This window comes from Lagopus muta, chromosome 12 (assembly GCF_023343835.1).
Source record: "Lagopus muta isolate bLagMut1 chromosome 12, bLagMut1 primary, whole genome shotgun sequence".
Lineage (NCBI taxonomy): Eukaryota > Metazoa > Chordata > Aves > Galliformes > Phasianidae > Lagopus > Lagopus muta.
Window position 1 is genome coordinate 12,431,972 of NC_064444.1, and position 16,239 is coordinate 12,448,210.

General features: G+C 37.1%; 1 protein-coding gene across 1 annotated transcript in view; it reads left to right on the forward strand.

The window, feature by feature from the left end:
* LONP2 (lon peptidase 2, peroxisomal) overlaps positions 1 to 16,239 on the forward strand; it is a 42,237-nt gene that overhangs the window by 8,844 nt on the left and 17,154 nt on the right. The window contains exons 8-11 of the mRNA XM_048958361.1: positions 5,225 to 5,366; positions 11,109 to 11,259; positions 12,223 to 12,349; positions 13,893 to 14,026. Coding sequence (XP_048814318.1) covers positions 5,225 to 5,366; positions 11,109 to 11,259; positions 12,223 to 12,349; positions 13,893 to 14,026 — 554 coding nt within the window. The remainder of the gene's footprint in view (positions 1 to 5,224; positions 5,367 to 11,108; positions 11,260 to 12,222; positions 12,350 to 13,892; positions 14,027 to 16,239) is intronic.

Below are 16,239 nucleotides of genomic sequence, written 5' to 3' on the forward strand. Positions count from 1 at the left end.
TCTCCTTACAACAGCTGGTAAATTATTGCAAATTAAAACTATTAGTTTTTTGATGCTGTGTAAGCAGTTAATTTTGCCCAATGGCTGTGCTACTGGCCTGAACTGTCAGAATGCACTACCAGTGTTGTTCCAGTTCCAAATTCACTCCTTTTTATTTTCATGACATAAAATACAGCTTGGAATTTTTACCACTTCACTATTAATTTAAATGGGAAGTTAAATGTCTAACAAAAATTCATTTTGTGGTGTCAGATTTTCCAGTGTGTAAGCTAGTTTAGCATGTGAGTATATTAGAGTACTGCAAATTCACGGTCTCTACTAACAGGATTGCAGATGACTTAGTGGGAAATGTACTGAAATTCTTGTGTGTGAACTTGTAACAGTCTAGAGTTTAATATACTGTTGGTATACTATCAATCACTTTTTAGACCAGAATGGAGAGAAGAAACACTGGAACTGCAATGTTGTATTTGATACACCTAGCTACACCTGGTGTTCGTGGCATGAATGGTATTTGTGAGGTTTTCTTAGGGTAGGTTTGATCAGCATTCACAGAAGACACTGTGGGATTAAATATTGAGTATGGTTGTACATTATTTTGATTAAATACATCAGTTTTTTGTGTATAGCAGCACTCTGTGTGGTTGATTAGACACTAATGGAAAAAGAAGCAGAACTGTCCTTCACAGGGTTTTATTCCTTGTATTTCATAAACTGGCACTGTTTACTAAGTAAGAATTCTGATGTTTCAAATTATTTATTGTATGAATCCTAAAAAGCAAGCATAGTGCAGCTACTACAAGTTGCTATTTGATATTGGAACCACTAGAGGTTGTTGAATATTAAGCATTTACAGACATTAAGGAACTTTTTCCAGGGCTGAGTAAAGCTTGAGCTTTTCTAAAAGACCAATGTGTACAAAGCAGATGTTATGGAAACAAAGTAGGACTGTCAACAGCTGTTAACTCAATTGCCAGTAATTTCTTATGGTTTTTTGTTTGTTTGTTTATTTTTGGCTTTGTATCTTGTGTTTGTTTCTGTTATGGAGAGCTGCAGTCATAGGATAATAGCTTCAAAAACAGAAATTCAGGTACTTGTGGCTGCCATTACAATATTTTTGCATGTTATAAATTAATCTTTAGTATTAAAATAAGTACTTAAAATTAGAAAGTATTTGACAAGACAGGAAGAGAAAAATACTATCTAGAATTAACAGGAGTTCTGGATGGTTACTCTTCAGCCATGTAGCTGAAGACCAAAACTTAGTGGTGGTTAGTAAGGGTCCCTTGTAATCACCTGTTTTGCATGTTTCATGTTAAGTAAAATCTAGCAGTTGAATGCAGTTTTTTTTTCTGTGTTTCTGTTTCATTGTTTTCTGTTTCTTCTCAGCTTTTCTATAGTCTTCCCTCCATAATGTTGTCTTCGTGAGTAGATCCTCAAGTTAATCCCAGTCAAGAGAATCCATATTATGCTTCCAGTGGCAATCATGGAAGAGAATTTCAGAAGCAATCTAAAAGTGAAGAAGACATAAGCTCTTCTTCTCCAAGTTTGACTTTTAAGTGGGCCTATTTTCTTATGCTGCGTGTTAGGAGCCCTCCTTTTTCTCCTTAAGGCTCCTTTTCAGGCTTTAAGGCTTAAGTTAAGCATTCCTATTAATGTTGCAGAAAAATGATAGTAAATGCACCTACTAATGTACTAAACATTTACAAAATGTATCAAATGCACTAAAGCATTGAAGAAGAAACTGTGGATGATTTTCACTTGCAAGCAGGTTATTACCTGAAATAGCACTCACTTTGGCAGCTTGTAACTGTTACAGGTGAAAGGAGCAAACCAGTAGATTTAGCAAGCAAAACAAAATATCTTGCATTGCAGTGTGGAGGGCAGTGATGTTTCAGTATGTGTGCTGCTCTGGTTGAGGTGTAGCCTGGGCAGTCTGCAGGCACTTTTGTGCACCACTTATGTGTGGGTTTGTGCACCACATCGTGTGGGATTCTGTAGGTCTTTTTTTGACTGGGTGAAGATACTACAGGGCCGCATTCTCAAAAATGAAGTCATCATCTTAGTACAAAAACAGAACTGCTTTATCAGACATGCCCCAGCTGTCGTTAGCATTTACCACTCATCTATTCCATATGTAAATGCTTGCTGTTCCATTTACTGGTAACTTGTATTTATAAAAGCAAAAGAAGACAGTCTGAAATACTTGTTTTTATCTAAAAATTTCCCCGAGTTTAAAATGTCCTCAGTACTGATACTTCGTTGTATTTAAGAACTGTATGATCTCTATTGCATGTGAGCAAGTTTCTATTTTCAAAAAGGAAAGATGTTGCACTATTTATAATGGTGCTAGTGAGATTTGTTTTTTCCTTCTCTCACCTCTGTGTGAGGCTCTCTTTTTTTTTATATCAGGCACTTTCCATTTTCTGCAAGTTTGGATAGCTTACTTCTGGTTTAGTCCTGTGCTGAATATTTGCTCAGGTGCATCTGTGCATGAAAAGGTGAGGTTGCACAGGCCTCCTTGCACTAGAAAAAAGCAAACTGGTAATAGGAATGGGAGGGTGGTTGGACCAGATGATCTTGCAGGTCGTTTCCAACCTTGTGATTCTGTGATTCTGGGCTTTCACCTGGACAAAGTAACTTTGTTGCACAACTGCAGAGTAAAGATAGGCATGTAAAGTAAGTGCAACCTCTGTCCTTGCAAAAAACAAAACAAGACTAAAAACCTCTGACCTAATGCAAGTAAGTTCATAAACAGCTTCTTCAGTAGTGTGAACTTTTTTCTTTTCCTAATTTTGTGATTTGAAAACCACTGTAGTTTAAAACAACTTAAAACTTTCAGTCTTTAGAAAAATATTAGAAGAAATTAGGTCTTGTTTTTACCAGTAATAGCAGTACTGCTTTAGGGGTTCTGATTCATAAACATTCCCAGTTTACACTGGGAGAGCTGTTAAGTTTCCCAGCTGCCTTTTTTGTGATACGTAGCCCCCAGTGACAGCTTCAGTGTTTTTAAGGGGTGACTTTTCACTGATCTAAAAATAAGTAGAAAGTTTACTGAGGTGCAGACCTTATCTGGCATGATCTGTTGGGGTGTTTTTTGTTGCTGCGTAGGAGAGTGCCAGCAAGATTGTTCTCAACTTCCTGTTTCAGATGGAAAGCAGCTGATTTCTTTTGGTAGGCTGAATGGATGGAGAGAAACTGTGTGTCAAAATAATGAGCAAAGCCACATTTGTATCAAAATGCTAAGATTAGAATGCTGTTTTTCTTCCTTGTAGCTGTAGCTACCAGAATGGAAATAATGACTAAACATCCTTACAGACAGAGGCTGCTGTTCACAAACAACAGTATTCAGTTTCCCAAGTTACGAGGCAAAGGTTAATGTCCAGACAGATAAATAGCCGTATCTGCTTGTAGTTTTAATATGTCATAATGGTTTTATACATAAATTTCTGCAGAATCTATCTTGCAGAGGACTCTTGAGTTGTGTTCCCTAGTAATTCCTAAGATAGGAATAAAAAGGGTATATCTAGGTTTGTATTTTTAATGTAAAGTACTAGGTTATTGTCTGTTGTCACTCTATGTGTGACATTCTTTATTCAGCTTGGAGATCTTGAGTCTGATTAGTAGCATATAATAGATACCGGTCCATCTTTAATAAATGCAAATGTATTGAAAGCTTAGGTTGTTAGACATGGGAAGAGTAAATTGATACTTAGGCATTTTTAATTCTAAAATTCATAGCCCAAGTTTCTGTTACACATTGTGTAGCATATAAAGTTATTTACTAGTGTAGTAAGCACCTTGTGTAAAAACAGAAAATTGCTGCAGTGATCAGTTTGGTTAAACTGCTGAAAGATTCATTTCTGTGAGCTTCAATTCTGCTTCGGTCTCATAATTTTTTGATTGCATTTTGTAGGATCTTTTCATGCTTTTGGCCGTGTTGACTGTGTGCAGATGGAGAATTAAGTGACATGCTAATATAATAGCTCCCCCGTGCAGGTTCTGGGTGGGTAATAAATGTTATGTAGCGTACTTCTCAGTGGATAGGAGTGTACTCACTCACTGCAGAATGAGGCTCTGCACAAAAGCAGTGAGGTGACAAACTAATGCATGCTGGCTGCTCCAGTCTCTAGCAGCTGTCTCGTGAAGGTGGTAATAGGCGAGTTGAAATTCTATTGCATTTCTGGCTGCTTAAAAGATGTCACTAACCTTTATCTTTGCTCAGATCCACAATTAAATACTGTATCTTCATTATTTCTTTTTTCAGTCAATTGCTAAATATTACCTGGGTCTGACATTTTTTCCTCTGTTTTCTCTGTGTTTGGAGACTGTGTTGTTTTTCTTTTAAATTTTTTTTAAAATATATTTAAGGGTTTTGTTTTGTTTTGAAATTACTCCCGTGGTATTTATTTCATCATTTTAAATTTCATCCTGTTTGTTTTGGACTGTACGAAAGCAGAACCTGTGATAAAGCCTTTTCTGCGTATGTGCTTTGGGAGGATCATGAGATAGGCCTTCAGCACTTCATGTAATTCAGCACTTCATGTATCCCTTTCTTCTGAGTGACTAGCATTTTATACTGTTAATTACTGTATTTTGTTTAGTTGGGCTCAGGCAGAAGAAACTGTGATAAATGCAGCATAGAATGTCTCTATATGGATGTGAAATGGGATTGCTGTATGTGTTGCGAAGTTTTACCGGCATTGCTGAATAAATTCAGATGCCTTTTTGTACTCATCCAGTTCACATTTCATAATGTTTCAACATATTGGGACATATTACCTAAGTTGTAACATGCTTGTGTGAGCTCTGTTGTGGTGACAAATACCCATTATTATTATTTATTATTAAGCTGTTAGTATTAATAAAATTTCCAAATCTGCTTCTGCTTGTTCATACAATACAAACATACTTGTACTGGTTCGTGTGAAATGCCTGTAAGCCATTAAATTTTCATATATTTAGATGCACATGTGGTTTGTCTTCCCAGACCAACTAATGCACCATGGAACTTGAGTTTACACCTGCTGATACAATTGCTAGTCTTAGTTAGATGCATATTCCATATTTTTTGTCTGTTAGATGTAGAAAGTTGTTCAGAAGTGGAAGAATCGTTAGATTTCCTATTCTTGTATTTTCCATTGAGAGGTTGTCTTTTTAATGCTTCTACTGTTTTTTCATGCATCTGACCCATATTTTCCCATCATATATTTATTGCTCACAGGCGCACCTACGTTGGCAGCATGCCTGGCAGAATAATCAATGGACTGAAGACTGTTGGGGTTAATAATCCGGTGTTCCTTTTAGATGAGGTTGATAAGCTGGGGAAGAGCTTGCAGGGAGATCCTGCAGCAGCCTTACTGGAGGTAAGAGCTATCAAACTACTAACATTTTTTAATTTGTAACTAAAAAGAATTAAAGTACTGTATATTATATACTGAAGATCATTCACATCTTACTGTCCTAGCACTGCTGAAGAGGAAAGGGAGGCACGAGAGAGGTAGTAGTGTAGCAATGGTCTGCAAAAGTGAAAAACTTAAGGCTTTCCAGAGGAGACATAGCACTAGTGCACTGAATGATTTTGGTATTGTGTACATTTAGAATTTCATTGTACTGATTTATTGTCTAAAACTTTTGTGTGTTCTCTCTAACTATAGAGGCTACCATCCCACCACTGAAAAACTTGAGCTGCTTCTGTAGTTCTTTACCTGTTTCAGTCAAAATCAGTTGGATTAGTGAAATACCTAAATTTTTAGGGCTCATTTTAGCTGAAATGATTTTGGGAGTAGTCCTGGAAGGATCTCAGTTTTCAGTAGCTGGGAGGTTGTGGGAGGGGATGAAAGCAAGTAGTTCTAGTGATATTTGTGCACAGTGACATTTTAATGACTTTTTTACAGATAGTGCTTAATGTAGTGCTCTGAGGATGAAAAATACTACTTGCAGTTATGTTTAGGTGTCATGTGCTGTGTGCTATATGGCTTTCTACAAATAAAATGTCATTCTATGGATGTCATTGTTCACTTCCTGCTAGATAGTATAAAATTACTATTTTGGCAAAGCCAATTTAAATTCAGTGTCTGAACGGGTTAGGTGTGAGAGCTCTGCTTTTATCTTGGCATGTTAACGTGATCTAGCACTGCTAGAAAATAACGTGGCTTTACTTATTCAGCTTTAAAAATGACAGTTATGGTACTTTACCTGTCTGTTTCTCAGGTGTGTGGCATACATTCCTAGAATGCAAAGAAAATAACCAGAGTCTAACAAATATTTAAATTTTTTTTGTATTTTTCTCTTATGAGATTTTATTTAATCTTTGATGTTAATGATAATGAAATCTATTTCTTTATTTACTGTTTTTTTTTTTTTTTTTTTTTTTTTTTTGTCATTTCTTCTATGGTCATTAAACTAAACTGACCTTACTCTGGTCAACACACGGATAAAATTATACCTGAAAGTCAAATTCCTTTAGCTTGCTGAATGCGGTTTCCTAGGCAGTCAGTCACTAATAAAGCAATGATTTGTGTTTCCTGGAAAAGAGAATAATTTTTTTTTTAAAGTGTTCTGGTTACAAATCTTGAACATTAACATTAATCTGTTAACACTGTTATTTCTATTCAAACTTTGTGTTGCTTTTCAAATTATACTTTTTTCTCTGTCCTGCAGCAGATAAATGATCATTTCTGTTCTTTTCTTGTCCTGTCAAACATGTGAAAGCAAATTAAATGAATTTGTTTTTGAATTATTTGTATTTGAATATTTTATTTTATTTTATTTTATTTTTTTCTTCAACTGCTGTGGGAGTACAATGTTTTCAACATTTAAAGCCTTAATCTTAGTGCAGGTACACAACCCACCTGCTGTGAATTATTCTAGCTGAGGCCCATCAGGTTAGCTTTCATCCGTCTGCTTGGGCTGCAGTCTTTATGTAGGTTATTGCTAATGGACCAAAGGTTGCATGTGGAGAAGTAATTGCTCTATTAACCATGTCTGGGTTGCTCCCATGTGAGTTCTGTATATCCCTCTACTGTTGTCTGAACATCCTGAGACAGGTGCTTACCTCCAAAAATGGAGAACATGCTTGAACATAACAGCTGAATTTTCATCTGCTTTTGGTCTTATATGTTGTTGGAAAGTGTGTCTGCAGTGCACGAAGATAACTGTTATGTAGGAAAGCTAACAGTAGTAAGTGATCACCTAGATGACACTCTTGTTTTTCAGATTTCTGTTTCTTGTTTGATAAGTGCTGTCATTATCACAGAATCACAGAAATGTAGGGGTTGGAAGGGACCTCCAGAGATCATCGAGTCCAACCCCCCTGCCAAAGCAGTTCCCTACACCAGGTAGCACAGGTCAGCATCCAGGCAGGTCTTGAACGTCTCCAGAGAAGGAGACTCCACCACCTCCCTGGGCAGCCTGTTCCAGTGCTCCGTCACCTCACTGTAAAGAAGTTCTTGCGCATGTTTGTGCGGAACTTCCTATGCTGCAGTTTCCGTCCATTTCCCCTTGTCCTGTCTCCACTCACCACTGAAAAGAGTCCGGCCTCGCCATTCTGCCCCCCACACCTTAGATATTTATAGACCTGGATCAGGTCCCCTCTCAGTCTCCTTTTCTCAAGGCTGAATTATGTATAAGTGGTAGTCCTTTTTTCTTTATTGTGCAGGTGTGTTTCACACTGTCTGCAGCACAGTGTAGAGTGGAGGGAGACTGTCATACTCCGTGAGCTTGGAAGCAAAGCTCAGTGTTCCATAATTGCTGAATATGTGTTAAGGTGCTGCTGCAGAGTTGGTGCTTGAGCAAAGCAAAATGTCGTCTTATCCCTGGTTACTGTTCATCAACAAGGGAATGCTTTGGTCTAAATTTAGGTGACCTCAGTTTAAAATAGAAGAAAATAGAAATGGATTCAAGTACTTGATAGTGAGTATTTGTATGCAGGAAATCAGACCAGGAACATAGCCAGGCAATTAAATGTTCATGGAACTTTTGGATTTTGGGGTAATAAAATGCTGATATAGAGAAGTCTTTGTATATATGTGAGCTGTCAACCATAAATTAATCAAGATGTTTTGTTCACTGAATGCTCTTTTTGTACTTAATATTTTTCAATTGGTTGACTATCTGAAAACTTTTGAACTTGAACTTTGGCACAGATACCTAGCTAAAGAACAGCTCTGTTTGCTTTGGAAAATCTGTGCTAAATGTATGGGTATGGTCCTGTTTTATGTCTTACTCTAAGAAATGATTACTGTAGCAATTAATTATTAGTGTATAGAAACTAAAGCCCATATATGAAATACCAGATAATTCACATACATTCAGCTTGCTTTACCTTTATCGGCTAGCATTATTTGTGCATGAGTAGAATAGCATCACTATTCTATATATAGTATAATGTTCTAATGAGCAGTCTAACACTTAGGTAGAAGTTGTAAGAATTCGTAGTTACAGACTACCAGGAGAAAGAGATAAATGTATTTATAACCATTAATGTAACAAAAAAGCACTAAAATGCTTGAGTTAATAGACTGGAATTTTGTGGAAATACTGTGTTGCCTGTGCAAGCTACATTAGGATTTGCTGTTCAGATCAGTTTTGAAATTTTTTTAAGAGTACGCTTTGAATGGAAGATTAATGTTTGATATAGATCAGCTTTAAAGAAAGTTGCAGATATTCTGCTTGGATGCACTGTATGTAATTGTGTCCCCCTGCCTTTTAGGACTAGATCTTAGGACCAGTGGAGGTAAAAGGCAACTTCCTAAGCTCTATTAACACTACCGGTGGAATCATCCATCTGTGCACTTGACTAGTCAGGAAACTTCATGGCCTGTGCTTTTGTCAGTAAAGAAGGGAAAAAAGGATAGTAGCTGTCTGTGGGAGAGGGTAAGAAAAGAAGCTTTTCAGTGGTTTGTAGCCAGTGAACAATAATCCTCACAGAGTTACAGCCTTAGTGAGTTAGAATTTAGGTATATGCTTCTGTATGTTTAAATTTTTCAATATCAAGGAGGAAGTATGATTTGTATTTACTGTAGCCACAGTACATTTCCATATATTCATCTAAAATATTTGTAGTATTTCAAAATGAAAGCAGAAATTGTTCTACTTAAAAGAAGTTCTGCTTTGTTTTCAGTATGCTAGGAAAAAAAATATTCAGAATTACTTTTATCCAACCTAGCTAAGAAGTGTTCAGATTCAATTTTTTATAATTAACACTGTTCTTGGCTATGATTCAAATTACTAAGACATGTGCATTCATTTTGGTACAGGCAGATACATTATTTTGACAGCAGTGTGCTAATTCTCTAGAGATGCTAAGGTCCTATTATTTGTAAAGTGAGAATTATTCATGTCAGTGTAACACCGATAATTCAGTATGTGGGAAGAAAAAGCATGGTAATGCTTTAAGGGGGGGATAGAAAGAAGTTGGTACATAAATGGTAGTAAAGAACAATTTCTGGTTGCATGAGTGGGAGCGCAGTGAGTGAGAACAGCCAGTGTGGATTTATACCAGGGCAACTGATTCCTGACTGACCAGATTGCTGCTTACAATGGAGAGATTACTGAATTTGTGGACAGAGGGAGAACAGCGAATGTAACTTACCTTGATGTTAGCAGCACTTTCAGCAGTTTTGCCCCCAATGTCCTTCTGTGTTAATTGTAATGGTACAGAGTGTTTGGGTGACAACTGATGGCATGCATAATTAGACTCAGACTGCAGTGGTTAATGGGTCCTACTCTGTCAGCATGCCTGTAATATATTGAGTGCCAGCGTACCACAGGCTGCACAGGAAGCTGTCCTGTTGCTGTTATTAACAGTAACCTCAAGGAGATGAGGGCATGCACTTGCATCACATTAGCAGATGATGCCAAATTAAGGAGGAGCAGTCAGTAGGCTTGAGGGTAGGGCTGCCATCCAGAGGGACCTAAACAGGCATGAAGCAGTGGCCAGCAGGAACCTGAAAAATTCAGCAAGGACAAGTGCAAAGCCCTGAGCTTGGAGAGGAGCAACTTTGTGCAAGGATGCAAGCTGAGGACTAGCTGGCTCTGGGCAACTCTGTTGTAAAGCTGGAGTCCTTGTTAACACCACAGTGAACGTGAGCCAACAGTATACTCCAGCAGTTAAGATGGCAAACAGCATCAGGAGTTGTGTTAACAGGAGCATAGCCCATAAATCAAGGGATGAGATTATCCTCTTTACTTGGCAGTTGTTAGGCTGCAGCTAGAATAGTGCAACACACTTTGGGTTTCCCAAAGCAAACAAGATATCAAGAGAATATGTGTAAGATTAGTTTGGAAGCCTTTTGTTAATACATTAAATTATATCAGTTGTGAACAATATTAGTATAAGATGGTTCTTTGGAAAAGAAATAAGAAGAAAACACTTCACATTGAGAATACTTACTCAGATATATTTGCACTCAAGTTCCTCTTTACCTCTGTATAAATTGGCTAGAAATGTTTGTCTCTGACAACATGAACTGAACACGGTGCATATTAAGTTTCTCTTTTGTGACCTAGCTAAAATAGAAACTGATAATTTCATGTATGGAGGGAAACAGCTGAGAGAATTTTGTTTTGTCCATTCAGTGAAGAAAAGCAAAGACTTCTTTTTTTTAATAATTGTGCTAATCATGTAAGTACACTGATAATGAAAGGAAATGTTACCTTCCAAAAGTATACAGAGTGAAGATAGGTTGAACCTCGGATGTAGAGTTAAGTTGCTCACAGTGGCCTCAGTCTCCTAAAGAAGTCCTGCACAGGACCTCTTCAGCCTTTGGAGTTAGCTGCCCATCTAAAGTTAGGCTGTCTGCAGTGGCTGGAGATATTGCTGGCATTGTGTATTAGAAAACTTGGAAAGTTGTTAGGAAATTTAAAAAAAAAAAAAAAAAAAAAAAAGATAATTAAAAAAAAACAAACCTGTTTGGTATGTGATATGAAATCTAGTTCAAAGTAATCTGAGTTTGGCAGGGTATAACGAAACTTCAGTAATATTCATAGTGTATTTTGTAAATGTAAAGTGAGGTTGACAGATGCAAGTAGAGTAATGACAAAATGCTTAAACTTCATTTACTTCGAAGTGAACAACTGCATTGATTTTGTTAATTCTTTTTAAGGTCCTGGATCCCGAGCAAAACCACAGTTTCACTGATCACTACTTAAATGTAGCCTTTGATCTGTCCCAAGTCCTTTTCATAGCTACAGCCAATACTACAGCAACTATCCCACCTGCTCTGCTCGACAGGATGGAAGTCATTCAGGTTCCAGGTAATGCTGAAGTGTTGTCATTAAAGTGGCTATTGCAAGTCCTTAAACAATGTTTTACCTGGAATAAAAAGCATTTCCTCAGGCTTCCTAGGAAACTGGACTGATAGCTAAAATCATCAAAAGAGACTATTTGCAGTGCTTCCTTTACAGTCTCTGTCACTTAGGTAATAGTATGAGAAGACAATTTACTGAACTAAACTGTTTTCTGGAATTATGATTTCTAATTGGTGTGAAGTAATGTAGTAAACTAAGGACAGCATCTTTAGAGAAATACAGGAGGTACAAGTTTGTGGCCTTACCTTTACAACCTGAACTGGGAGCCTGCCTTCTATACACAGTAGCTAGTTTTGTTTCTGTAGCACTCACCAAGCCATGGGAAAACTGTGTTCCACTTTTTGTGCTGAAGACTATTTGTCCTGGTATATAAAATAATGATTTGATAATATACTGCACCTATCCCTTCCCTTTTCTTTTAGACTGCCTAATGACTAAGATATAACTATCCAGGGTGGCTGCCACCCCACAAGGCATCAAAACAACTTTTAGGATCACTGAAATAGTGACCAATGCTGTCTTTTCTTCATGTGCATGCATACATATGATGCCCAGTTTTCTAGACATATGCAAAATATGTTTAATGATTACCCTATCAAATTAAGCTCTGTTTAGAGTTGTAGAAAACTTGTGCATCCTGATGCCATGTACCTGAACTGAGAATTTCTTTAACAGGAGGAGTTATTTCTTGGTATGTGTGCCCAGCAGCTTAGTAAGCTAGAACTACTGTGAAAGTAAATGAGAATGTTTTTCTGATTCTTCTGAAGTCTTTCTTTAGGGCCCCATGTCATTTTTGTTTTTAAGGTAATTTTAAGGTAACCTTTTAAATTCAGTCAGGTATGAAGTTGTAATAAGTTTGACATTATAGTGTATAAGCAAACAGATTAGTAAAAATATTCTTTTTTCTAGGATATACACAAGAAGAAAAAATTGAAATTGCTCATAGACACTTGATTCCTAAACAGCTTGAACAACATGGCCTTACTCCGCAGCAGATACAGATTCCACAAGTAACCACTTTAGACATAATTACAAGGTAAACCTGTTACTCGTCACTTGAAGTTTTCAGTAACTTGTTTTTCTGGTAACTAGCAAATTTTGAAGTGATAATACAAAGCATTTTGTAGGATCTATTGTCCTTAACAGGCTTGGAATTCCAAAAAATACTAATTTTTGGAATTGCTTTTTCTGTGCTCATTTGGTTCTGCTTTCTAAACTGAACCTTTCTTCCTCTCCCTTCCCTTGTTTTTGGTTCTCAATCAGTGGCTCCCAATCAGCTGTGTTGGCACCATTGATAAGGCAGTATAAATAAATAGAAACTTGATGCTAATATTGCTGCAGTGTTCAGTATGTGCATCCATGGTTTTGGCAACAGGCAACTTTTTTTTTTCTTAAAGATTGAAGTTTTATTTCTGTCATCTTCATAAAAAAAAAGGAATTATCATTTTGTTTCTTGTGAATGATGGACCACATTTGTCTAAAATTGGAATTAGTTAAAATTAAAAATGCATTTTTGAAATAGCTTGTATTAATTAGAACTACTGTGTTCGTTGAACATGTTAATCAGAACATTTATTTGAACTTGGAAGTGACTTGGTCACAATGAAATAAGTGTATTGGTAATGAATGAAGTATTTTATGACCAAGAACAGAATTCTGGGCATTTAGTAAGTGCTTCTGCCTGGCATTTCTTTTTAATTCATAGGTTAAAAGAAAATATTCTTTTTCAGTCAGTTCATGTAATTTCAATGATCAGTGTTTTGAATTTAAAAATGGGTCGGTTTCTCTGAAAGTAATGCCTCCTATTTATTTCCATGGAAACTACAACTGATACAAAGAGCACAATAGCACTGTTTGATAGAGCAAATTCTCATCTACAGGACACTATTTTTCAACATAATCACACTGTGCTTTTTTGACAGCAGTTGAACAAGGGCCTGCATGCCATGCTCATAACAGTCTGTATCAGTGGACATGACACGCTGTCGCCACTGTTGAAACCTACCATTCACCACCGTGCTGTGCTCACGTCCACTGTTTGGTCTCCATAAACGCTCAGCAAGTAGCTGTGAATGTCAGCGGCTGCTATTTCTTCTGCATGGAGGAATTCAATGACACACCTTTGTTTCATCCACACCTCCATGTCAGATGCAGTTTTGTCAGGCTGCCATCTGTTGCACAGCAACCAAATATAATGGAATTGGTGGGAAGGTTCAACCTCTGCTGCTGTACCACCACCATCCACCTCTGACATCATGGGGCAACATAATAAAATAGAAGGCATTAGTTTTGGAGCAGCCATTTTAATATCCCGTTGCAGTATTTTATGATTTGAGAAGAGCTCATTGTTTTTGGAGCATTGTATAGCATTTCATTAAGACTTGACTCCAAGTGTTGCTTATGTTTCCTTCCAACTGAGTAGTTTGTCTTTCTCAATTTTATCAGCAAACAATTATTTTGTTATTTGTGTATGATAGTCCAAGATCTTAATGCCTTCTACATTTCATTTGGATGTGTTTTTAAAAAGAAAATGTGTTTAAATACAAACGAAATGTCACTTACAACTGTGTCTACACCAGGTACACTAGAGAGGCAGGAGTCCGCTCTCTGGATCGAAAGCTGGGGGCTATCTGCAGAGCAGTGGCAGTGAAAGTGGCAGAAGGGCAGCACAAAGAAACAAAGCCTGATCGTTCTGAACTGGGTGAAGGAGAAGGTGTGTATCTTTTTTGTGTTTTACTAAAGAGGGCTCCTCCAACATTGCAGGCTCTAGTTCGCTGATTTATCAACATTTTAGCCTTTTCTATGCTTCTTCAAAGGCTTTATTTTCAAAAGCTTTGCAAATAGACTAACATTCTTAGTGTGCACATTCAAGTAGTACTGAATTATGGCTTGGGACAAAAATGGAATAATTTCAGCCTGCCAGAGAGTGGTAGCTGAGAAGGATAGTGGATCTGTTTGTTATCTTAGGTAGGCAGTTCTGATTTGTGTATTTTGTTATGCTTTTTAATGCAAATCTTATACTTTAATTTTTCTTCAGTAAAAGGCTTAGCAGTGTAAAGTAAGTGACTCTAAAGTAAGTGACTGCTTGGAGATCTTTGGAATTAGAAAGGTTTGGAGGCGTTTTTAATGTGTCTGACTGCAGTGTATCCATCACTTGAGGTCAATTCATTTAACTTACTAGTTAGAACAGAATCCTAAGAAATGATGCTTCAGGGATCTTCAGTGATTAGAGTTTTAGTGCTTTCTGTTTATTTGTTTATTCACTGTCTTGAAGAATAGGAAGCTTTGACTTTTCACTTAGCTTTAGAACAGTAGAATTGTTAATTTTGCATTTTAAAAGTAGTGCAATTTGTATTTGATCCAAATGTGTAGTAACTCTTAGTCTCCCGGATTTTGTGATCTTCAGTAAATCTGTTGTTGTTCTCCAAATATACAGAAGACAGTGATGTATTATTCCCAGTGATCCAAAAATCTGTAAGCTTTGTTAGCAATTGAATGGCAGTTCAAGGAAGATGTTTGAATTGCAGTTCAAGGTAGATGAGAAGTGTGAAAGGGCTGAATTTGTAACTGAGCTTATAAAACGTGGCTATTTTTAAGAATTAGAATAGGCTGGGATGGAGAAGACCTTGAGGATCATCAAGGCCAACCATTAACCTGACCTGCTGAGTGCTGTTGGTAAACAATCTCCCTTAGTGCCACAGTAGTCACAATAAAAGCTAGCAAGCAAGGTGTTGGGTGATTTGTTCGTTTTCTAAATATTGCTGTGAATCTGGCTGACTCTTGGACTGGAAGTAACTGCAAGTCTTTGTGCCAGAAGATACTAGAAAGCAAAAACTGCTGAATGGCTGCTTGCTTTTGCTTGAGACATGAAATACTAACAAGACCTATTGGCTTGATGTTGCAAAAGATTCTACAAGTAAGCCAATGTCAAAAAGCTTATGGTTTTTCCCACAGCAAGAATAGTTCTCTGCTTGTTTACAGGAGAACGATTAAGGGGACTTGTAAGCTGCCTTATTTTATTGGAGAAGATAATAAGTCTGAATGGTTACCCCTTACACTTCAGAGTAAAATCAAGGGCAGGAAATAGAACTGTACAACAGTATCGTTAATTACAAGAGCATTTGAAGAAGAGTCTGACTCTAGAACTAGTCTATTTATTTACAGTCTTTCAGCTTTTTCTTGCCTTTTTCTCCTAACTTGGTATTTCATTTCTGAAAATCAAGTCTGCTTTTATGTTGTTGAGTTTTCTGTGATGATCAGAATGTCTATGAAAAGTACCTGTAATAACAGAAGTTTGCATTTGGTCCACAAATCAATGGTTGCTTAAGTAGATACAGCTCAGTTTTCTCTGAAGGCTGCAGGAAGGTAATCTTTCACATTAACAGTGGCTATGCATGAGTGAATGACTGTGCAGTTTAAATTGTCCCATCTGTGGGCATATTTATTAATGCTTTCTGTTTCTATCTATATGCACTTCTTTTTTTTGCTGAATTTTTCTGAAATCAGATTCTGAGTTTGTTGACACTTCCATGATGATTGTAGTGCCTCCTGAACCAGGCTGCTGAGGCTTTAGGCTGTGGTAGCAATGCTCATTGGCAGCAGGCAAGATCAGTTAACCACTGCCACTGCTGTGATTTTGACCTGAGTTACATTTCTGAAGTATTTATTTGCACTGAAAGATAGCAAAATATGTTTAAAAGATCTAATATGATTGCTATTATCATCCTGCTCTTCAAGTCTTTCAGTAAAATAGAGAAAAGTAGCTTCAGAGCACAACTGATCTTGTAAGAGGAAGCATTTTACTATTAAAGCACAGAATGAAAAGGAGCTGCAGTAGATATTTTGATCCAGTGTGAGAGGCATTTGCAGTGTTAAAATTAGCACTGTGCTTGCAACTTAGGAGAGGTATTTACACTGTTAAATTTA